This window comes from Drosophila grimshawi, unplaced genomic scaffold (genome assembly GCF_018153295.1).
Source record: "Drosophila grimshawi isolate 15287-2541.00 unplaced genomic scaffold, ASM1815329v1 contig_545, whole genome shotgun sequence".
NCBI classification, from domain to species: Eukaryota; Metazoa; Arthropoda; class Insecta; order Diptera; family Drosophilidae; genus Drosophila; species Drosophila grimshawi.
The window spans coordinates 212,005-236,703 of NW_025063357.1; the positions used below are offsets into that span (position 1 = coordinate 212,005).

At 39.6% G+C, this 24,699-nt stretch overlaps 5 protein-coding genes across 5 annotated transcripts; 3 read left to right on the plus strand and 2 right to left on the minus strand.

Moving 5' to 3' along the window:
* Positions 1–3,368: 3,368 nt before the first annotated feature.
* On the plus strand, positions 3,369–8,021 carry LOC6569955 (stabilizer of axonemal microtubules 1). Its single transcript, XM_001996239.2, has 4 exons — positions 3,369–3,569; positions 3,624–4,612; positions 7,181–7,643; positions 7,713–8,021. The coding sequence occupies exons 2-4, from the start codon at positions 3,668–3,670 to the stop codon at positions 7,769–7,771; spliced, it is 1,467 nt and encodes a 488-aa protein (XP_001996275.1). The 5' UTR covers positions 3,369–3,569; positions 3,624–3,667; the 3' UTR covers positions 7,772–8,021.
* Positions 8,008–10,970, minus strand: LOC6569954 (WD repeat-containing protein 3). Its single transcript, XM_001996238.3, has 2 exons — positions 10,741–10,970; positions 8,008–10,677 (listed from the first exon to the last, which is right to left on the minus strand). The coding sequence occupies exons 1-2, from the start codon at positions 10,896–10,898 to the stop codon at positions 8,040–8,042; spliced, it is 2,796 nt and encodes a 931-aa protein (XP_001996274.1). The 5' UTR covers positions 10,899–10,970; the 3' UTR covers positions 8,008–8,039.
* A 159-nt stretch (positions 10,971–11,129) lies between these two features.
* Positions 11,130–11,655, plus strand: LOC6569953. Its single transcript, XM_001996237.2, has 2 exons — positions 11,130–11,211; positions 11,264–11,655. The coding sequence occupies exons 1-2, from the start codon at positions 11,193–11,195 to the stop codon at positions 11,548–11,550; spliced, it is 306 nt and encodes a 101-aa protein (XP_001996273.1). The 5' UTR covers positions 11,130–11,192; the 3' UTR covers positions 11,551–11,655.
* Positions 11,656–12,222: 567 nt separating this feature from the next.
* On the minus strand, positions 12,223–24,615 carry LOC6569991 (eukaryotic translation initiation factor 1A, X-chromosomal). The gene is made up of 3 exons (XM_001996235.2): positions 24,538–24,615; positions 24,171–24,468; positions 12,223–12,944 (listed from the first exon to the last, which is right to left on the minus strand). The coding sequence occupies exons 2-3, from the start codon at positions 24,372–24,374 to the stop codon at positions 12,702–12,704; spliced, it is 447 nt and encodes a 148-aa protein (XP_001996271.1). The 5' UTR covers positions 24,375–24,468; positions 24,538–24,615; the 3' UTR covers positions 12,223–12,701.
* LOC6569952 (serine protease VLSP-1) lies at positions 18,631–20,145 on the plus strand. Its single transcript, XM_001996236.2, has one exon. The coding sequence runs from the start codon at positions 18,926–18,928 to the stop codon at positions 19,907–19,909; it is 984 nt and encodes a 327-aa protein (XP_001996272.1). The 5' UTR covers positions 18,631–18,925; the 3' UTR covers positions 19,910–20,145.
* Positions 24,616–24,699: the final 84 nt, after the last annotated feature.

Consider the following 24,699-nt stretch of genomic DNA (forward strand, 5'->3'; position numbering starts at 1 on the left):
CGAACTGTGAAATTTCGCTCGAATATGTATTCGGCTGCCATTTCGTCCCTAGGTTGCGTCAGTAGGGGTAGTTCGTTTGAAAGGAGTTGGGCATCTTTATGGCTTAGGATATGGTTGCCCCCAACTCCTTCTGCTGATATCCTGAGAAGCGTGGCTTTCTGCTTGAGCCTTATGATATGGTGGAGTGGTGTGAGCTCCATTAAGGCTTCAAGGGCCATTGTTGGGCAGGTGCGCATAGCTCCTGTCATACATACGCAGGCCATTCTTTGCAACTTTTGTAGTTGTTTCTTCACGGTGATCATCCGCGCGATCATCCGCGTCTCATCCTCTGTAACTTATGTCGTCTGGTAAAGGGGACGATGACTGTTTTCGTAGGGTTTAGGTTGAGTCCAGCCTCCCTACACCAGTCATACGTCCAGTCAGGGAGGACTATGTCACAGAGTGATTCTTCAAATTTGCCTCGCGCTATGATAACAATGTCATCGGCATAACCTTGACATTGAATACCACTGTTGGCAAGTCTGTTTAGTAGTTCGTCTACTAACAGACTCCAGAGTAGCGGAGACAACACCCCCCAGCCCCCTTGGGGACAGCCTTTGGTGGTTAGGACTGTTACAGTGCTATCATGTAATGATGCCGTGGCTTGTCTGGACCGTAGCAGTGCCAGTATCCATCTGTTGGTGGTATGGTCCAGGCCCCTTCTTTCAAGAGTAGCATTGATTGCATCGTGAGATGCAAAGACACCTTCTATATCTAAGAAGACGCACAGTGCTACTTCCTTATTATCAATTGCCGCACTCAAAGTACGTCGCAGCTGATAAAGTGCTGTGTCCGTGGACCTGCCTACTGTGTATGCATGCTCCGTTGGGTGCAGCGGCATTTGTTTAAGCAAAGTGCTTCTGATTTTTAATTTAACTGTTTAAACCTGGACGTTTTTAGTATTATTTGTTGTAGTTTCCTTTTAATTTTAACATGTCAGAAATTTGCTGATTCCGATCGACAGAATTTAATTGATATTTGTCTCTTGTTCATTCTAGTATCCTTGTAAACAAGAATCTTAGCTATCTCCTCAGGTTAGAGTGTTTTTCCATTCCCATTCCAAATTTTTGTAGGCAACTCATCTATTTTTACACACATTAAAAATGGGTAAAAATGGTATAATGGTTTTGTGCAAATGTACGTAACAAGCAGAAGGAAGCATCCCCTATATCTATATTCTGCGGAACTCTGATACCTACGATTACGTGCACGTTTAAATTTATGTATGTATGTCTGTGTGTATGTATGTCTATGCATGAGTTTGTCGCCAGCCAGTTAGTATCAGTTCGGGCTTGTGAATAAAAATATGCGCTGCTTTCATTTTTTTAACTGTGTCCCTGTGTCTGACACAAAAAAAGAGTGAACTTGCGCAGACCTTCTCACATTTGGGTGCAAAACTTTTTAACGGGAAATTTGCCGATAAAACCATAATATATTTAACAGCTGGGTTCAGGGTATATTGTAGTCAAGCTCACTTTACCACAGCACTCTTACTTCTTACCAATAAAATATTAAATACATATGTACGAGGTGTGTTCAAAAAGTATCGCGAATTTTGAATTTTCGCGGGTTACGTATATTCGAATTTCGATTTTTTTGTAGCGTTATGTTGGTACTCATGTCTCTCACTTATGCCGACAAGCTCGGCCATTTTGAATGTTCACTTAATTGTTGACAGCTGCTTTGCTTGCACGTGTTTTGGATCGTCTTCGATTTTTACCTATTCAAAAAAATGGATCAAAGAACCTGTATCAAATTTTGTGTGAAAAACGAAATAAAGTGCGCGGATGCATTCCGAATGTTGATTGTGGCATACGGAGAAGCTACCTTGGACCGAACCAACGTTTATCGGTGGTACAAAATGTTCTCAGAAGGCCGAGAAGATGTGAACGACGAAGAGCGTGCCGGACGCCCGAGCACTTCAACAACAGACGAAAAAATTAATGGAGTGGAGAAAATGGTATTGGCCAATCGTCGAATCACCGTTAGAGAAGTTGCTGAGGAGCTAGATATATCGATTGGCTCATGCCATTCGATTTTTATCAATGATTTGGGCATGAGACGGGTCGCCGCGAAATTCGTACCAAAATTGCTCAATTGCGACCAAAAACAGCATCGCATGAACATTGCTAATGAGATGTTGGACTCTGTCCGCGACGACCCAAATTTGCTCCAGAGGGTCATAACTGGTGACGAATCGTGGGTTTATGGTTACGACGTGGAAACCAAAGCTCAATCATCTCAATGGAAGCTGCCGCACGAACCAAGACCGAAAAAAGCGCGCCAAGTTCGGTCGAATGTGAAAGTTTTGCTGACAGTTTTCTTCGATTGCAGGGGCGTGGTGCATCATGAGTTCTTGCCACAGGGTAGAACGGTCAATAAGGAATATTACCTGCAAGTTATGCGCAATTTGCGCGAAGCAATCCGCCAGAAACGCCCGGATTTGTGGAAGAACAAAAATTGGCTTTTGCACCACGATAACGCCCCTGCTCACACATCGTTGCTTGTGCGCGACTTTTTGGCCAAAAACAACACACTAATGATGCCGCAGCCACCGTATTCCCCAGATCTGGCCCCCTGTGACTTTTTCTTGTTCCCTAAACTGAAGAGGCCCATGAAAGGACGACGTTACGCTACGCTTGACGAGATAAAGACGGGATCGAAGGAGGAGCTGAACAAGATAAAAAAAAATGATTTTTTGAAGTGCTTCGAAGATTGGAAAAACCGTTGGCACAAGTGTATAATATCTCATGGGGATTACTTTGAAGGGGACAAAATAGATATTCATGAATAAATAAATAATATCTGAAAAAAACACAAAATTCGCGATACTTTTTGAACGCACCTATGTATACTTTATTATCCCATTCAAAGAATATCCATATAATGCACTACCTACTTCTGACTGCCTTTCTTCGAATTCTCGCCCAAACTAGCCATTAAAATTAAAATCTTGGAAAAAAATAACGGATCTTGCATTCCAATGCATCATAATAGTGTAAAAAGAAGCACCGTTACAAAATGAGTAAGCAACGCTTCTTGAGGCTTGGTACAGTTTTTAGCACTATAAACACGAGTGCCTTTAATCGAATCTTGTGGAGTGCATACAAATATATAATATAATACCAATTTTTTCCCCTCGTCACAAATTCACTATAAATATTAATTATGATACCTTTTTGTCGAATAGACAATTTGAAGTTGTTCTTCAACCAGTTTACCTGGAATTGAATCTGTATCTCAAACTATTTTAGTAGACAGTGTTTTTGGTAGGCTGTGGCGGCGACTTCTAGAACTCAGTGATTTGTTATACTTGCTTTCCTCATTACGGCCTGATCAAACTTCGTCGTTGAATGTCAAAGCAAAATTTTATTTAATTTTTTTTTGGATGTGTTAAAAATACAGTCACAATTTTTCTGTACTCGAAACAAACAAAATTATTTCATTTAACAACTGCGAATTCAATTTTTTGTTTTTTCCTTTTTTTGTGACTTGAACACAAAAAGTTCCTCATTAGAAGTCGGAAGCAGGTGAGTAACTGGTTAAAAAAAAATTGTAATTAAGAAATAAAGTAAATATCACAGCGAGTATAAAGAAGCTACAATTCATTTGTGGTAATCAGTTAACTATGGGTGATCCATCGTGTGATCCATGCCAGGCACCCGTTGATTTTCGATCATGTCCACCAAATGCGTTGTGTCAGCCATGCGATCGTGGCGACTATTCCGGCTGTTGCTATCAGCAGCCGGCACGCACACTTCCCATTATTCCGCAAACACATTTTATGCGCTCCACTGCACCTCTGGACACGGACACCATTTATCGCCGATCATACTACGGTAACTGTGGCGACAATCTGCGTGCCCAGCCAGTGAAGCCATGTAATCACATAGCCGCAAATACGGCACCGATGGAGAAGTGTACCGTACAGAAGCTATCCTATATGCCGCCGTGTCCGGCCTCGCGCACCATGCCCATTCTGCCAATGGAGAGTGGATTGCGTTTTGAGGGGCCAATTTATGCGATGAGCTCGCAGAAGCATGACTATGTGCCCAAGGGCAATGTGAAGCGTGCACCGTGTTTGCCGCGTGTCGCCATCTGCTCCTCGACAGCGCCCATGGAGCGCTGCACGATCCAAAAGTTGAGCTACATGCCAGTGGATGTCTGCCAGAATCCGCCGCCGAAGCTATTGCCACAGCCTTCGCACTACTGCAAGCCCGTCGGCCCAATGGAACGCTGCACCATACAGAAGCTATCGTATATGCCGGTGTGTCTGCCACCCAAGGAGCCAACTCCCTGGGCAGACAAGATTCGCTGTGTGCCACCCAACTATCAGAATATCTGCTCCACTTATAATCTGAGCTACATGCCCAATTGCAACACAGGACGCACAGCCCCAATGCTGCCAATGAACACCCTGCGCTTCCTGGGCAATGATTCGGGATGCGCCAATACGGTTTACAAACTGAGCTACAGGCCCGTCGATGCATCGCGCACCAAGCCGTTGCCCATCTTGCCAAGGGACACGTTCCGCAGGGCCACAGGACCACTGGAGAGGTGCACAGTCCAAAAGGTGAGTGGAATTCCAATTATATTTTTATTTTTATTAATGATCATGCCAGAGTACTATTGATAATTATTTGTATGATAGTTTACGTAATTGTAAATCTTTTTATTAATATTAATATTATATTATTTTTATTATTATTAGCCTATTATATTTTTGTACCCTGAACCCATTAAAAATGAAATCAGCATTGTAGTAGATTTGAAATAGATTGAATCAGAGTTCCTTCCGAAGACTTTCGACTGTGTGACTGTCGACTATTTAAATATTTATTAACGCATATTTTAAGAATTTATGCGAAAGAATTTACTTTTATATTTGCTAAGCTAAAATTGCCATTTGTAGGAATGTTTCTTAACGAAATTGTCTAGGGGAAATCTTAAAAGGGTTATCACTGTCTCTACATGCGAAATTGTTTGTTCGAACAGCCGTCGGCGCACTGTGGACTCATCCCATTGAAATCTATCTTTGTATGTATGCGTACATGTGTGATCATCGAGAAACAAAGAATTTTGTATGTTGAGACAATGATACTCTCTTTTAGGTTTGTACTAAATTGGCCACCCCACTACGAAAGATTACACATCAGGCTCAAAAACTACAAAAAAAATGAAAATCGAGTACTACCGTGCACACAAAAAGACAAGGATAGGCTGTTCCTGCTATTTTCGCACACATTCAAGGGTCTGCGGGAGCCGGTAGAAATACAAATAGCTGATGCTTTCGCACACATTCATAACCCATTAGAAAAGATGCTTACCCATGCACGCATGCTCTTAAAGGGCTGGGATTTGCATTTACCCGCGACGTTGTCGCAGCGAAGTCAAGTGGAATAATTACCTGCGTTCGCTGCTCGAAACGCGACCCCTGCACAATTTTCGACGCGTCGCAGCCCCAGGAAAAACCAGTTGCACTTTTTTGTCGATCTGACGCATCTATGTGTTGCTTAGTGGTAACAAGCAGAATGAATCTCCGACCCCATAAAGAATATATATTCTTGATTAGGGTCAACCGCCGAGTCGACGTAGCCATGTCCGTCTGTCCGCCCGTCTGGATGAATACGACTAGAGACTTCAAACGGAATATAGGTTCCCGCATACCCGGCGCAGATCAAGTTTGCTTTATTTGATCGAGAACTGCCTCCGTTTCTCGAATATCGATATATTTCGATTTTCGATAGCAATAAATGCTACACTTTTAAGGCAAAATCTTCTAATTAATACATAATATGCATATGCATTTTATTGATCAACTGTCCAAATTTTCATTTCATCAAGATCGGATAAGAAACACCCAAGTTATAGTCGAAAATATATTCTCATAGTGGTCTCATTTCTATCAGAAGCCGCAAGCATATTCTGTTTGCATAAATATGCGCTTGCATATGTGAAAAAGTGATGGCATGATAATCGATGTGTCAATTTGTTTTTGTGTATATTCTGCGGAGCTCCGATATCTGCGATTTCGTGTACGTATATATGTAGGTATGTATGTATGTATGTATGTGTGTATGTGTGTACATGCACGCGTTTGTTGCCAGCCAGTTAGTATCAGTTCGGGCTTGTGAATAAAAATATGCGCTGCTTTCATTTTGCTTACTCTGTATCCCTGTGTCTGACACAAAAAAAAGTGACTTGCAATCCTTCTTACTTTTTGTCAATAAAACTATAATATATTTAACAGCTGGGTTCAGGGTATATCGTAGTCGAGCTCACTCTACTGCAGCACTGTTGTTATTTTTCTTAAGTGCATTAGTAGACGTATTATTATAAAATGTTAACACAGCGAAATGAATGTATTTATATACATTTTTAAAATTATAATGTTAAAGCTTTTAAAATTATTGAAAGACTATATAAGCCAAATTCTCAATATTTTTGCGAAAAATTTCGTACTCAAGGTCAATACAATTTTTATCAAAAGAAAGCCTTTGTCGAGGGAACATATTTTTTTCTTCAGAAAATTATCTCGTTGTTTTGAAATTTCTTACGGCAAGAATGTGCCTAAAACGTGAACATGATTTTAAATTTCTTTTTATGTATTCAAATTCTAAAATTTAAACGTATTTAAAGGTACTTTAAAATTTAAAATGTCCATTGCTGGGGAGTAGCATCCTCATAGCACAACAATAACAGTAAGTCGCCCATTGGAAAGAAACACAATTATACATAGAGACGTTATCATTAAATTCCTCATATATATTATTAATTCACTGCATCTAAATATTTCACATATCTATTCACTTTTTATAAGAAGCCTCAATTGAATTATTAGATTGCGGATTTTACTTGCATTTTGCAGATTAAAATAGAAAATCTGTCCTGGTTGTGTTTAAATTTATAACAGATCAACTTCAACTGTATCGACTATCATTATTTATTTTATTTTATTTTACAAAATTATAACTTGGCAATAAATACAAAGCAATTATGTCTTGTTAACTAGTACTAACCTAGGCCTTTGATTCTATATAATCGGGAATAATTATTCCAGATATCCCTGAATCGTTTTTTATATAGATAATTACTATTTCAGTAACGATTTCCATTCTATGACTGGTGTTTCCGCCGACAGCTCTCATATCAGCCCAATTGCACTGAGCGCATACCGCCTATCCGCCCCATGGAGAATGGACTGCGGTTCGATGGACCCTTGTATGCGATGACGACACAGAAGCACGACTTTGTTCCAAAGCCGCATGTGCGTCGTGCCCCGATAATGCCCTTAACCGCCTTCTGCCGGCCTAGCGGTGCCATGGAGCGATGCACCGTTAATAAGCTGTCGTATATGCCGGTGGATGTGACCTGTTTTCCACGGCCGGAGGCGATTAGGCCGCGTCAAGGCTTCTGTCGCAACGATGGACCGATGGATAACTGTACCACATACAAACTGAGCTTTTTGCCCAATTGTGTGCAGCCGAAGGAGCCGTTGCCATGGGCACGCTACACATCCTATTGCCGGCCCAGTGGACCCATCGAAAAGTGCACCATCCAAAAGTTGAGCTATGGACCGCCGGGTGCCTTTCAGCGATGCGGTGGTGTGTGGCATATGGGACTTAATTATAATAAAAATACATATATATTTATTTTTTACTTTTTGCTTACAGGTCCATGTGGTCCTGGCATTACAGATACTGGCTGCTATCCAAAGGCTGGCATTTGTTGAACTGGAAATATGTTTTGCTAGCCTCGTCGCCCCGTCCCCCTTAGATGTTTTATGTTTATATGTTATATCCAAAATCTTCAAGTCCGTTTACATAAACCAGGAAGTCAATCTTTACACATACCCACGCGCACCGCATACCAAGACATACATTCCGTTCAAAAATATAAGTCAAAAATTGCATGTGTGTCGCTAAGTGTTTTAATGAAATCTATTTTATTATTTCAAATTAAATGTCCTATATATATTGAAATTTAATATTTATTTATTTTTACGCCATTTGAATTTGAATGCGCCGCTTGGCAGACGCTCGACACTTCTTCTCACTCTTGCGTCTCGCTAGCGTTGCGTCCCGGAACAGCTGGACACCTTGGCGCTGTTCCACATCCGCCTGGAGCAGAGACAGCGCGTGCAGATTGCAACCCGTTAGGTCGCGCAGCTGTTTGATATCGTGCTTGAGCAGGCCCAACAGCTTGAGTAGCAGTGGCTTCATAGATTTGGCCGCCGCAATGGGTTTCATGTGCACCTTGAAGAGGAACACGGTCACGCGGCATAGCAGCTCTACTTCGTCGGGTCTTTGGGTGATTAGTGCGGGCAAACGCTCGAGCAGCTCGCACACAATCGAAAAGGGCAGCAGGAGCAGGGACTCCTCCATATCGGAGGTGCGTATGCGCACAAGTGTCGTGACCAGAAAATCATTCGGGTTCTTCACCTGCAATGCCAGCATCAGCGGATGCAGCTCCGGCTTCTCATCCGACTCCAGCTCAAATTGTTTCGAGATTTCGAGGCATTCCATGATGGATTCGGCTGCCTGTTCGGCGCCAGCAGTTTTTCGAGAGGGCAACTTAAGACCGGGTAGCAGGGGCACACTATTATCTTCACCGGTGGCCAATTTCTCGTTTTCCAACTGGTCGCGCTCCTCTTCCTGGACGTCCTGCAGCACAATGGTCTCTTCGGTGCGCTCGTACATGCGCAGTGTGCGATCCGACCCGCAGCTGACCAGATACCGGCCATTGGGCGAGACAGAGAGGCAGTGCGCCTCGCCAATATGCCCCGGCAGCGTGATGATCTTCTCGAAGGAGTCGCCATCCCATTGCTTGACCTTGCCATCCTTGCCACAACTGAAAAACATGTGTGTTTTTGGTATAAATTGCAGCGACATCACCGAATCATCATGTGCAAAGATCGAACGATGACAATCACCAAAATTGAGACCCCAAATCTTAATATTGCGATCAGCCGAACCCGTTGCTATCAGCGTCGAGTCATAAGAGATATCCATGCAGAGCACGGGCAATTTGTGTCCGTACAGCGACAGATAAAACTTGAACGTGTCCAGGAAAAATATCTTCACAGTGGCATCGAGCAGACCCACAGCCAGGTATTTCATATTCGGGCTAATGGCCACACACAGCACCGTCTCCTCCAGCTTGAGCGTGTTCTTGTGCAGCAGCGAGAGTACTTTGGTCTGGCCAGCTTCCTCGCCACTATCGATCAGCTCAAAGGTCCAGATTTTCAGCGTTGTATCACTACTGCCCGTGACACAACCCTTCTGATCCGGCAGCAGAGCAATGCTCCACAGTTCGCTCTCGTGCGCGGGGATTTGCTCAACAATATCCGCTGCGCTCACATCCACAATGAGCAGCTTGCCGCTCTTCATGCCCAACAGCACATAGCGATCGCCGGGCACAAAACGTGAGCAGAGTATATATTGGGTGGGCACTGTTCTCAAACATTGCATTGCATCCCGATCCCAGAACTTGAAGGAATCTCCAGCGCCAGAGCCAATTGCCAGCGAATCGTTGCTGAAGCACACTGAACGCAACTCCGACTGGTGACCGAGCCGCGTTAGGGAGCGTAGCAGTTTGATACTGCCATCCATCTGGGATGAGCTACTCTTTCGAGATTTAAGCGAGGCCTCCAGTGAGTAAAGAGTCATGCTGTTGTTGGCAAGACTGACGAGCATTCGCAGCTCTTTGTTCTCGCCGAGCAGCACATCGATAGATTTGATCTTTTGTTTCGTTTTAATGCTCTCCAGTCGCTTGATCTCATCGCTGAGCGACAGCTCCTTGGACAGCTGTTCATCGTTCTCCTCGGACGCCGTCTGCGCATCCAGCGCCTTTTTGCGCGCCTTCTTCAGGCGCTTTGCCAAACGCTGCTTGGCCTCCTCGCCAGTGCATATGTAAAAGTTCTCAATCAGATCATTGGTGCCATGACAACTTAGCACCCGTTCGTTGGGATCGGCCACCAAATTGACGGTGCGTCCTTTGCCGGCACGTTGGATGGTGCCGCAATTGCTGACGCTTAGCGGACTAATTGTATCCTCATCGTCGATGGCCAAGCCCTGGACGGCTGCCTCGAGTGTTGCATGCGCTGATGCATCCTCGCGCTTTCGCAGGCGATACACATTCATGCCACTCTCACCAGCGCCGGCAATCATCAGATCGTTGACAAAAGCCAAGGCCCAGATTTCGGTACGATTGTCCACAATGGTTTTAAAACAGAATTGTGTCTCCAGATTCCAAAGCTTGATTTGCGTATCCTTCGAACAACTGACGACAACCTCCTGCTCGACTAGACGTTGCAGGAAATGTGCATCCGTTACGGCAGCATTGTGTCCACTGAGACGCTGTCGCCCAGCCTGCTCCACGACATCGACAACAACCAACTCCGTGTCCAGGCCACCACTCACAAGGCGCATGCCATGCGCATCGTAGCGCAGTACGCTGACTGCATTCTTGTGCAGAGCCAGCGAGCAGATGGCATCGTAATATGTTCGCGAGCTTAGATCAAATATTTGAACAACGCCGTCCGCATAGCCGACGGCGATGTGCAGATGATCGGGTGAGACACGCAGTGCTGTCACCTCTTGTTTTTCGCGGCGTAGCGTCAGCTTCCGCTCGCCCATGCTGTAAGTACATATTTGAAGTTGATATTTTTTTTTATAAATATTGTACAAATCGCATGCTTACCGCAAGTCCCAAATGATAACATTCTCAGCTGCTGGGGCGGCAACAAAACGGCCCTCACTCTGCTCGAGTACGGCGAAATTCAAATTGGCACGACCCGAGGCGATTATGTTGAAGCTGTCAATGGCACGATATGCCAAATATTGTTTCGTTAGACCCATTATATGATTTAAATTGAACAAAAACAACAGGTGAAGACGCGCGGTCTGCACGTGTTACAAATGACATTGAGAAGTGTGGCTAAATTTCGCCGAATATACCACGACTGTAATCGATAAGTACCGCATGCGGGCCAAACAAAATGTGTTTTCCAGCACTAGTGCATGGAATCGATAATTGTCCGTTATGCACATGCGCCTGTTCCTGCTTTTCTGAGACACCCTTCATTAATACCTAAATAAAAACATTTCACGTCTAACCGAATCACCAAAGTAGCTATAAACTATATACTAACTATGGCCACACAAGGAATAGGTTCTCAAACTTAAACACATTAATTGCAAAAATTAAAGATTTATCGTTGCAGGTGCTTCGGACTTGGACACCGAATCAGTGGAAGTGCTGCGAGAACGCTTAAGCACCATGAAACGTTTAATGGCCGAGCGAACAGCACAGCAACAGAATAATCCAGCATCAACCGAAGAGATTTTCTCAACCAAACGCCATCGGTCTGCAAACATCATCGATGGAAATTTTCTGAGTATTGCGTTTGGCGGTGCTTTGCTAGTGATTGTGACGGTTTCGGTGTACGCCTTCTACAATCTTTATCATGCCATACTCAAGAAGTTCCCTTCTCATCACGAGGAGTTGTAATAACGCTCAATACTAACGAATGTGTATTATATTAGTATGAATTTGTGTTCATTTAATAAATAACGACACCGCCCAGGCGGTGGTTAATAACGACAGTAAATGAAACTCGCTATTGTTTTATTTGCTGTTTTGCATTCGGTTAAATTAACTATTTATTGAATTTGTTACCTTCTTAATTACAATAATCAATATTTCTCATACGTTCTAGTTAATGTTTTATTATTCTGCATTATCGTAGTAAGGGCGAAAAACCAAAACAACTAGTAATCTGAATGCATGGACAACAAAATAGAACAAAGATCGTTAGGCATATAGTTGGATAGTCACTACAATAATAATCATACGAAATCAATAACCTTCAGCATGCATAATATAAGTATGTCTATATATGCATACATTTAAATAAAGCACAAAGGAATACAGAGTCTGGAATTGGCAGGGCAAACAGAAGTAAATGGTGAAAAACCTGAGCATACAATTGCTTAAAGAGATTTGATTTTGCTTACTCGCTACTAGCTACAAATTCAAAACGATTCCCCTAATTGTTTTGTTGTTGGTTTTTTATTTTCTTATAACCTTCGTTTTTTTAAACACCTATGTATCGATAAGTAAATGTTGCTGTTTCATGATTTGCTCCATTTTCGGTTTTAGTTTGTTTAAAAAAGAAATTAATATCGTTTTGTTGTTTTTAATTGAAATAATAATATGTTTGTATTTAGCATTGCTGCACTTATCTCCATTGTTTTCTTATTCTTTTTTGTTTTTTCTTTATATATATATATAAAAGTTCTCCTAGTTGTTTTACATAATTTCAGAATTGAAAATTGCGGTTGAAAAGCGAACAATTTTAATTTTTGGCATTCGAAATAAAAGTTAGAAATTTATTGAAAGTAACACTCGAATTTTTAAAAATGTATTTGTTGATTGAATTACTGGACTTCTGTAACTTCCGTTCAGCTTGCGCTGTCACTGTGTCGCTCGGGTCGTTTTTATAATTCGGTTTGGGTATTTGTGGGTGTGGCTGTGAGCGTGTGTAGGTCTATGTGGAGTTTGGGGGCTGTCGGCTTTTTACAAATTTGTTAAATTCCCTATTCTTGATTTGACTCTGCGGCTGCTGTTTCGGTTGCTGCTGTTGGTTTATTTCTTGTTAATCAGATATTGTCAACGGAATCAGCGTCGTCCTCAGAACTAATCTCATCGCCGAACTCAATATCCTCATCGAAGCCATCCTCAACGAATGTGACTGTCTCGTTAATGCGCACCGATTCCGGAAATTCGCCGTATGTCTTCAGATTTCGAGCCTCATCCGGTGTGTACTTCAAGATGACATCGGCCTTTGAATCCTGATAATCACGCAAGCCGACCAATATAATGTCCCCCTGATTGATCCATACCTGTAACAGTAAACAAAAGCACACCAGTGCGTTAGAAATTTATTAACTATAGTTGGAATTCCTATAGTTTTCAATTTCATTTGTAAATAGTACAACACAATACACAATCTATGCATATGATGTGTACATAAATCGTGACTCAAGAGCACACTGCCAACAGGTAAAGCAATGGTACACTTTGTATCATTCATTATGTCTTTTTTTGTAATAGATAACCGATCTTTAAATAAATTGGCGCCACACTTCTGGGTATTTCACCATTTGTTGCAATGTTCGCTTTATTATCTGGTAAAATGGTTAGGACATAAACAGGCGGAAAAAGTATTGATATTTTGAATCGATTTGATATTACTTACTTATTTTTGTACTTACTTGACATGATAAGCAAACTTTTAAACGGTGTTTAAATATTCTATTAAATAAATATGTTTTCTTTTATTTATGTACAGCAAGCCCAGAATTAATTACTATTTAGTAATAACTGTGTTAATAGTAAATTGGTTTTTATATGGAATAATACTTAGTATGATATCCTTTAGCCCTAATAACTTCCCCTAACCTATTATTCATGGAAGATACCAGCTTCCGGGTCGTTTCTGGACTGATTTCACTCCACTCATCCAGCAGAGCATTCTTGAGATCGGATCTGTGATTTCTGATCTTATTTTCCAGCAGAGCCCACAAATTTTAAATAACGTTTAAATCTGGAGACTGGGCCTGTGGAATTATCTTATGGGGGCAGTTCCAGATATGCCAGGACTGTACTAATCCGGACTTATGCTTGGCTGTTGTCCTGGTCGTTGTCGTAGTAGATCTGGAAAGTACGCCGGATTCCTAGCTTCTCGGCACTTTGGAGTACATTTTCCTTTAATATATTTCCGACGCCGGCTTCCGAGATAGATGCCCATACTATGACACTTCCTCCGTCGTGCTTGACTGTTGCCTTTAGGATTTTGGGACTCAGCTCAGTATTGGACAGTCGCCACACATAATTCCGTCCGTTTAAGCCAAAAATGTTGAATTTGGGCTCATCTTCAAGTATGAATTTGTTCCAGAACTCCAAATCCTTGTCCAAGTGGATTTTGACGAATGTCATCCTAGTCCCTTTATTTTTTGCGCTTATAAAGGGCTTATTCCGTGGTACTCGGGCATTAAAGTCATGGTTGCGCAGAACCTGGCGCACAGTTTCCATACTGCACTTTTTCCCCATTTCATCCTGCACCTGTTGAGTCAGTTTTGGAGCCGATAGCTTGGGATTTTCCCTTATTTTCCTGATGATCCTCCGCTCCTCCTGTTCGGTGAAAATCTTGTTTGGTGCCATTCTGCCCTTGTCCTCTATCCGATTTTCGTCGATGAAGCGCCGAATGATGTTGAATACAGTTGTGGTGCTTAGATTTACCATTTTAACTATTTGGCGATATGAATATCCAATCTTGAAGTGTTCCAGGATGAGACTCCGTTGCTCAATTGTAGTCCGTTTGTCCATAGTCCTTGTTGGCTGGTGGCACCCGAGATGCAAGATATAACTAAACTGACTACGAAGGATTGGTCTACTTATTCCGAAAATAATCAACCTGACGAAAAAAATCCGGGTTTTATGGCACCCAGGTGTCCATAACGCCCCTGGTCCAAATTCTATGTGACCATAAATTAAGGTACTTTTTTACATAACCCGACCTAGCAAGGGGGGAAACCCCAGTTTATGGGGGTCATATAGTCATTTAGGTGGTTAATATATGTACCTACCATCGGTCTTTGGAATTTTTGAAAAATGTTGGATAACTAGTTTATGACAAGCAATTAAATTTTTTGCTAGACACTGGGTCTTTTGAGCTGTGAGACACTGTATATATGGAACTTTTAGCTTGTTAACATTTTATGCATATGCCTTTGGTCAATCGATTAGGAAAATTATCAAGATCAAATTAAGTTTGATCGTAAGTAATTCCCTCTCTTTCTCTTATCTGGGATCCAATTCTCCGTTTTCCTTGTTTTTGCTTATTAATTTTTCGTTATTTTTTTTTTTTTTTAATATTTCTGGGAAATCTTTGACAGTGCTTAATTGAAGTTATTTTTATATCCTGATCCCATTTAAAATGGGTAGAACAGGGTATACAATTTTAAGGACTGAATCTTCTCTTTAAAAACATAATTTGCATATGCATATTATTGATCGACTGCCCAAATTTCATCAAGATCAGATTAGGAAGACCCAGTCGAAAATGTATTCTCATATTGATCTCACTTCCATCAGAAGCCGCGAGCATTTTCTGTATGCATAAATTCGCGTCCACATGCGTAAAAGAGAGATGGCATGATAATCGTCGCGAGCGTCAATATGTTTTTGTGTGTATGCTGCAGAGCCCCGTTTCCCCGTTACGATTGCGTGAACATATATATGTATGTATGTATGAATATTCACGTGTTTGTCGGCAGAGCGCGCTTGCAGACCTTCTCACATTTTGGTGCAAAACTTTTAAATGGAAATTTTCCAATAAAACTAAAAATATTTTACAACTTAGTTCAGGGTAAATCGAAGTCGATCTCACTCATTTGTTTTAATATTGAAATTTGTAGCATTAATTTTAAGTTTAAATTTTTATTTTTTAAATATTGTGGATGGTTTTTAATCCATATTCAATAAATAAATAATTTGAAAATAAGTACGAAATCAATTTTAATGTATCTCTGGGAAATCATTGACAGTACTTAATTGAAGTTATTTTTTTAACTTTACAAGTTAAATATTTCTTATTTTTTCATTTATAGATATAATTTTAAATTTTATCTTACATTTAATTTAATGTAAATTTTGTTTACTTTTTGTATTTTTTGCGTAGATTGCCTTTAGTTGACATTAAATAAATGAAGTTAATATAGTATACAATCTTTTCTTTTTTTTTGACTCGCTCTCTCCTTCCCCTACCATTATTGTCCTCTTCATACCTCTGTATCTTCTAAAGCTCTAACCTTTACCTATTTTCTGGGCTTGTCCAATCGTTACTTTTTTTTATACTCTGAAACTTAAGGTATCATAGTATATTGGGACAGGGACACAGCGGGAAACGAAGCGGCTGATAAGCAAGCAAGAATGGAGCAGAAAGACTTCTAACAGGACCCGAACCGTATTGTGCCATAGGAAGACACACTATACGACTGGAATGGAACTGGAAATAAATGAGGAGAGACAGAGGCATCAACAGAGCTGGTCAGAGGCAGTGGGACTCCGACAAGCTAGATGTCTCCTGGGTGGTTATAATCTTAGAAGATTTAAGCAAGTTATAATGGGATAGAACAGCCTTAGGATACTTACCGGTCTATTGACAGGACACTGTAGACTAAGAAGTCACCTAACTAACCTAGGTTTATATGGGTGATCTTTGCAGGTTTTGTGAAAGAGAGGAGGAATTCTCGATCGATCAAAATCGATCATTGGAAATCGATAAAGCCACAGATCTCCCACAATTTTAAGGCTACGGTCACAAAGTTTACTTGGTAGGTTATTGACGATGTCATTCAAAGATCGGTATATGCCACGCCCACCCCAACCGCCCCGCAATTTTTGAGTTAGAGCCGTAAAATTTGGTAGGTGTATTACTGGTAGTCGTCTTTAAGAACCGATAAAAAAATTGTAATTGTAATTGTAAAAAAAATGTAAGTCGATATATTCGCATATCGCCCACAATTTTAAGGATTGAGTGCCCAAACTTGGAAGGTAACTTGCTCGCAATCTACTTCAAAGATCGGCATAAAGGAACTTCGGCCCTAGAAATTTGAAATCCGCACATCTTCCACTATTTGTAAGGTAGTCACCAAATTTTGAAAGTTGTTCACTGGTAACTCCCCTAAGAGATTGTTCGGAAATTGGATGCCACGCCCTCTCTGTCTCCCCAAACACCAGCGAAAGACATATTTAAATTGTAAAACGAGTTCACCAAACAATGAACTAAGTTAAGTTGTTAAAGTTTGTAGTAAAATGTTGTTTCCTCGGTATCGCAGATTCCGGCTTCCTAATCTATATATTTATTTAGCAATTAACTATTTTCATAAAAAAAATATTTAGACAACTGAGATTTAAGCCGGTTGATTTTTCTAAGAAATCATTGACGCCAACGGAAGTCTAACTTTTCGAAATATTTGGGTAACCTACGATAAATATTATGGTGGCAATTAGTCAACCTGTTGCCAACTGACCTACAACAACTTGCACTTGTTGCGTGATACCCATTCATAAATTCACTTCCTGTGCGACTTGACTTGACTTCCTGGCGTAGTATTTTCACTACTGGTCAGCGATGAGGCTAATGCCCCTAAGTGCAATAAGTACCAAATTAATGCATAAATATGACACATGCATAAAATGAGACATGATAACAGTGATATTGAAAGAGTACAAAATAGGTTTGATAGCGAATTCGCTTTAAAATTTAATTAAGCACAAAATGATTTCAACGTTACGTTATCGCCATAAATAAACAAAACTGAACTTTGGAGCATTAATCATAGGGCTCAAGTGGAGAAAAAGGGGTAATTTGAGAGTGTATGAGTGATGGCGTGTGGCATTGGCTCAAATCCTGCCTCATTATACAAATACACATACGCTCATTTGTATGTTCCATCATATATCATGCAATAAATCCATAGTGCCGCCTCCGTGCGACAGGCGTCAGGTACGATAGATAAAAGAATCGTGACTAAATCACTTTAAAATCAGCATATTACCCAAGGGCTTGAAACTTGTGAAGTGAACCAAAGATAAGCATTCCGATCGACATGCCTGAACATGCGGGGTCTGGGAAGTCCCCACGACGAGCAAATACCGATCCGTTAACGAATCACTAATTGCGTTGCTACAACGACGTGGCTCCGAAGACCAGGAGAGGGGCGGCCTCACTCTGTCATCAAATTGGTATTTGTAGCAGCAGGTATCATTTCCTCAATATGAACAATCTGCTATAAATAATATATATAGTACGTATATGGGCATTGCCCACATACGATACAAAAATTTGTGGGTCTTATCAATGACGAACTAGCTACACAAATTGTAGTATGGCTTTAGCGAATAACTTTGATGCAATCTTTTTTTGAGTTTTGATTTAGCAATGTAGTATCTAAAAAATAGAATATAATATTGTAATTTTCATGAACTTTTCTGTGTTTAAGAAACCAATCTGTTTGATTGTCTCTGAGATAACGGCTATAAAAAAACACTCTTACACTGAATCATAATGCGGTATTCGAGGAAGCGCTTATCAGACTAAATCACATGAGTGCGGCATGCTTTTGGAGAAAGAAAAACAAACAAAATTTGTTTAAAGTAATGTTCAATGTACATTTCACTATATTCCACATGTAAATGTAAATGATAACAACCGGTTTACATAATATATACATAGTAAGCTTAATAAGATTTACAAGGCATATAATCACATCGGTATTTATCAGTTCGTAGGGAGCCGTCCTCTAAGCACACGCCAAATTATTATCAGACGGCATAGAAAATCCGTAACTAGACACTCTCTTTCTTTATTAAATTACGCGTAATTGCGATAAAAATTTGAGGCAGCCAATAGCAAGGCACACACTCCGTACTCTCTCTCACAAAGCCTTATCAATGACTCTCGCTGGCTGTGATAAGAGCTTGCCTATAAATACGGTCAGTTTGCGATAGGCAACTGCAAATTTAAAAACGGCAACAAGCAGTGCAGAACAAAAGAAAACGGCAAACCACAGCCGAAAGAAAAGTGAATTCCATGCCAAATACAAAGGGAATACAAGTGAAGTGTTATCAACACGCCAAAGCCAAAGCGAAGGCTAAAAGCTAAAAGTAAACAAGAACTTACAAGCCAAATTAATATACAATCCACAAGCATAAACCTAAAACTCATTTCGAGAGCACGCGTTAACGCATCAAAATTGCGATCAGTACTAATTTAATTACGTGCGGGGCGTGCAGCAATCAGAGCGAAGAAATCATTATGATATTATCCTACAGATATATTTATTCAGTTCTACTGACCACAATTGCCAGCATTATGGTTGTGCTCAGCTCGGCTCCGCACATGCAGCTGCCGGTGCGCAAATGCACTGGACCTGCAGCACACAACATGGCCATGAGTCTGGCGACTTACGGTCTGCTGGAGAACCGCATCAGCACACTGGATGCACCGCAGCAGACACACTGGACGAAGAAGTTTCTGGCCAAACGGGAGGCGACACCGCATTCGGCACCGTTCGTTGTCAGCATACAGATGATGACACCGGATCAGGGCCTGGTGCACTACTGTGCCGGCACTGTGATCAACGAGCATTGGATTTTGACTGCAGCCCATTGTCTCAGCTCACCGCAATTGGTGGAAAATTCGGTGATTGTGGCCGGTAGCCACGATATACACAATCGACGCGGCGAGGCGGGAAATGTGCAGGTGCGTCACATCGATTACTATGTGCGCCACGAGCTGTATTTGGGCGGCGTGAATCCCTACGATATTGCGTTGATCTATACCAAGAAACCGCTTGCCTTCGATGAGTATGTGCAGCCGGCAACGATGCCAGAGCAGGATGCTCATCCGGAGGGCTATGGCACGCTATACGGCTGGGGCAACGTTTCAATGACAGCGGTGCCCGACTATCCGCACAAACTGCAACTCGCCAATATGCCCATTTTGGATATGACACTATGCGAGGAGATTCTTGCCCGTTCCGGCTTGGAATTGCACGAGACGAATCTGTGCACAGGCCCACTGACCGGTGGCGTGAGCATCTGCACCGCCGATTCAGGCGGTCCACTTATGCAGGAATGCTGTGAACCGCATTTGCAGCAGAGCAACGTCATCATTGGCATAGTCTCCTGGGGCCGATTGCCCTGCGGCCAGAAGAATGCGCCCTCCGTGTTTGTGCGCGTCTCCGCGTTTACCGACTGGATCAATCAAATTATCAGCACGGCCACACAATTTATGTAGCGAGGAGGATTAACACCACGGAGAGAGATTTTCTGGAACGCAGCTCGAATGTAATAAATCGAAAAAAAAACTATCAAGCCTCACAAAATATCGAGAAAAAAATGACTCGAACCAAACCAAAAAAAAAAAAAAACTAAACTAATCTCAACATTTATTTAGTGATAATTATATACTGCCCCCCGTAAACTAAGCCAACTAAACTTAAGTCGCCAAAATTGTTCCTAATAAAAAACGAATTATTTCTTTTATATAAGGCTTGACAGTCTTTCAATTCAACCAACAGAAATGTGGTAATTGTGAAATTATTTGGAGCTCTACGTTTTGAGTTGTCTGCAGATAAGGTTTATACAATTATAGGGGACACTGTTGCTGTTGCTGAGTCATGCAACTGTCACAAGATTAGCAAAAAAAAATTGGATTCGCGTCCGAATTGAAGAGAAAATCAGAAGATTATTCTACAGATTAGCTGTTGAACTGCTGCTGGGCTTCTTTTGATTGAAGATATTTGGTGTTTTCATTACAGTTGATTGTTCATAAATATTTCAATTGCCATATGATTTGTTATTTAGTTGAAGTTCAGCGGTTATTCACCCAATATTAGATTCCATTGAAATATGATTAATGGCCTAGCTTATTAAAAAAAAGGTGTCCGATATTATTTTCCTTAAGGAAGTGACACTCAATTGTAAAAATTTATAAGATAAATATAAATTTGTGTTTTTTTTTTTTTTTTGTTAATGCAATTAATAAATTCATAACATTAACAGAGATAGTAATTTGATTTATAACTCTATAGAGTTTCCTTTATATATAAAGGATCTGGTCTAGCATAAGTCTATAGCATCCGCTATATGAAACATTGTTATTAGGAAAACTTAAGTTAAACAGACACATTTCATAAGAATAAATATATTTGTAGTCTTATCAGGTGATCCCACTATGGAAAGTTTTTGTCTTGAATGTGAACAGTATGTAAAATATGTTGAAATCGGAGTGTGATCAATTTTTTTCGAATTTTGTTTCCAAGTTATATATCAAATCAAAATCAAACTAGGAAAAATCCCATTTTAATTTCAGGTAGACTCCCTGAATCCAGGTGATAAAGCATTGCTGATATTAAATTGTTCAATTGATTCTTATCCGATCCTAATTAAAGTTCTACGGTTGAACAATAATATTTCAAGGTATTCATATATATGCAAGGCTATATCTTTACAATTGAGTCTTTAATTGCTCTCGGATCTCGATTTGTATAACGGGAGCACCTATCGATCAAATGAAATAAGCTTTATCTGCCTATAGTATAATAAAAATATAAGTAATTTTTCCCAATTGTGTTTGTTGATTCAGATGGCTAAATCGACTCGGTTTTTACGCTGATCAGGTATATATAAACTTTATGTAGTTGAAAATGCTTCTTACAACATTTTCCACAACTTCATTGTACAATTTTAAAAAAATTTCATAAGTTCAGTGTCTGGATCATGACCATTCAGTACAATTATTTACTTAAATATATTTTTACCAAATCATAATGCTAGCAAATTAAACGCTTTACAATGCTTAGAATCATCCACATTCCTCACTTAAGTGCTAATCAAAAATAACGCACTACAATAAAGTATACCTTTAGACACTAAAGAAAACTACTTAAAAGATTAAATATAAATGGCATAAGATTCTTACATAGTTATTAGTTACCAACTGACTGTAGTCCCATGAAATATGATGCTTATTAAAACATAAATATTATATATAATAAATAAATAATAATTATGATATGTATACATAATAAATATGATGAAATTACGACTGACAATTTTTATTGGCGGCTGTCTGAAAATGCCTAATTGATAAGTCATTATGAGACAACACTAATGACCCACTGATAAGGATATTAACCACTTTATAATTTCTTTACTTTTACGTTAAACAAATAAAATATATATTTATGACCATTGCGACGTACTTTCAAAACTCACATATTTTTTGTTGAAATCTAATCATTGGATTGCACTTCGACTACTATATGATTATAATCATATAGACTGTTGTCGACAACTTTTCAGCACGTGATCAATTGAAACGTTCTTTTGAGAATATAAATTTATTTAATGATTTCCATTTCAATGCGTTTCGCAAGTCTCACATCCACAAAAGGGGAAACCTTACTTCTTTTGCGATCTGATTAGTAAATATTTGCAATTCTGTTACTTGTTATCGTGTAATTATAGCCAACATTTTATTGTTGGTTCAGTTATGCATTTCCTTACGTCAAACAATTGATGATGATGTTGTCTGCTTTTCCAGATTGGAAACTTGTTCTAATATTGGAAATGCAATATACGCAGTTAAATACGTAGAAGTCAAAGCGGTGATTATTTGGTAATTAGTTATGAGTCTATCCGTTTAAAATATTAAGAAATTCCATAAAAGGAATTTAGTGCCCAGTTAAAGAACATTTTAATTAGCTGTTTTATTATTTTTTAATAAGTTCAATATACTGATATATTTTTAGGCATGTACATTCTTTATATTGGGAGCGATTGCATTACAGCATGCAATTGCTTCCCGAAATCAAACGCAGTTTTTAATTGCGTTTTACCATAAGGAATTTTTAGTAAGACTTTCGGAGAACTTAATTATTTCATACCCAAGTTAGTATATGCAGCAAATGAATACGATAATGGGATATTAAGACTTTAAGTTATTCATAAATTTAACAATAATCCTGAAAAATAGCGTTCAAAAATCATCTTTGGTACATTTTTTTAAAGTGCAAATTGAGCTGGGCCGAGAAGTTCAAGGCGCATGAAATTTAAAAATGTTGATTTTTCAATTGATTTTGTTAAGATATGAATATATTCATTTTAATACAAATCTGGGCTTTGCTTAGAACAGCAAATCTGTTCGAGAAAACCCCGGCTTGGTTCATAAGGACTGGCGCAGACCAGAAAATTTGCACAACATTTTCTGGAGTGATGAATAGAAGATAAATTTGTTTGGTAAAGAACTGATGGTCAATAACAAACAAAATTCCATATTAAATTAAAACAAAAATGGAGTTAAGAATGGTGAAAGGTTACCATCTTACAAGGGATTTTGCAACATGGAATAAAATTAAAATATGAAACTATTTAGTATTTGAAATAAGAACACTATTAATAATAGTTTATTAAACCAATTAAAGAGTTTTTCAGTGGTTTTCGAAGTGCTTTAGAGAGCTTTCTTCATGCATTGACAACATTGATTCGAGTCTTTTATGAGCACCACAAGTTGGTGTATAAATGCCCCAATTCTCATAACTTTTGTATAATAAAAAGGGAATACAAATCTGCAATGAGAACTTCTAAGGGAAGGCAATTCACAGCCTACGATCCATTCAAGAAACCGTATAGTGGCCTGATTACAATTTTGCCCAAAGTATAAGCTTCATTCTATAGATATATATAATATAATAATGTGTAGAAACAATTAGGTTATTTTCAACTATATTACAAATTTTTGAGTCTAAATGAGGTGTCCAAAATCTAATACAAGATTAATCTCTTAGAATCTGAAATTGATTAATAATGTATGAACAATAAATATATGTATAATAAATTAATAAAGAAAAAAATACTCGACTATTCATCAACTAAATAGCTCCTATATGAACAGTTGTTGTGGCAATAAGGTAATATGTAAAATTTACACAATTGTATTTCTATATTCGATATATATAAATATATATATTTATTTCTATATTTACATATATATATATCTGAGAGAGTATTTCCCGCATACAAAATTTTGTCTCTTGTTTTCAAATGAATACGTACAATGCCTATTCGATGCATACGCACACATATACATATATCACAATAACACACACACACAGATGTAAATTGAACGCAATTCGCCTTTGTTTGGATTTTATTGAAGGCCATTGCACACAAGCAAAATATTCAAATAGTAGACAAGTCGAACATTATTTAATTAATGTACACAAAGTAGCGTCGGCTAATAGAAAATATAACGAAAATTTTGACGAGGTCGACAATCTTTGAAATCGCACTGCAAAACTGACTTGCACGCGTTGCAAAAAGACAACAAATACACGTAAATTGCATGTGTGTACATACATGCACATATATATACATACACATATATACATACATGCCTGCATACATTTAACGCACGCAATACACTCTTACAGCAAAAAGAGAGCACATACACGCACACGCACGCACGAACTCACTCATATGCACGCAGTACTCACCTTCTTACGAAGTTTCCCCCGAATGTGACACAGACGTTTGACGCCATCAAAGCACATTGCCTCCAAGCGACCGTTGCCCAGCATTTTGGTCACCTGTGCGTACTCTTGTTGATCCTCTTTGAAGATCAGTTCACGCTTCTCGAACTCATTTTCATTCTTTCCACGACGACGATTTTTACCACCTTTTCCCTTATTCTTGGGCATTTTGGTTCGATGTTGGTCTAGTGTTGCTGTCTGCTGTGTTGCGCTATGCTTTTGACGTTACGATCGATGATTAAACGATGAATCACTCACTGCACTATGGATTGAGAGTTATTAAAAAATATTTCAAGATTATTTGCACTCGAAATTAAATAAGAAAACTTACAATTTTGCCAACGAAATGTGACAAATTTTGCCTCGCTAAAGTGAAAAGGAGTGAGAGAGCATACTTAGAGATGTTCATATCGATATTTCGATAGCTCGTACGATACATTGAATGAGCAAGTGTGACAAAATACTAAGCATTCTCACTTGACAAGTGGCAGCA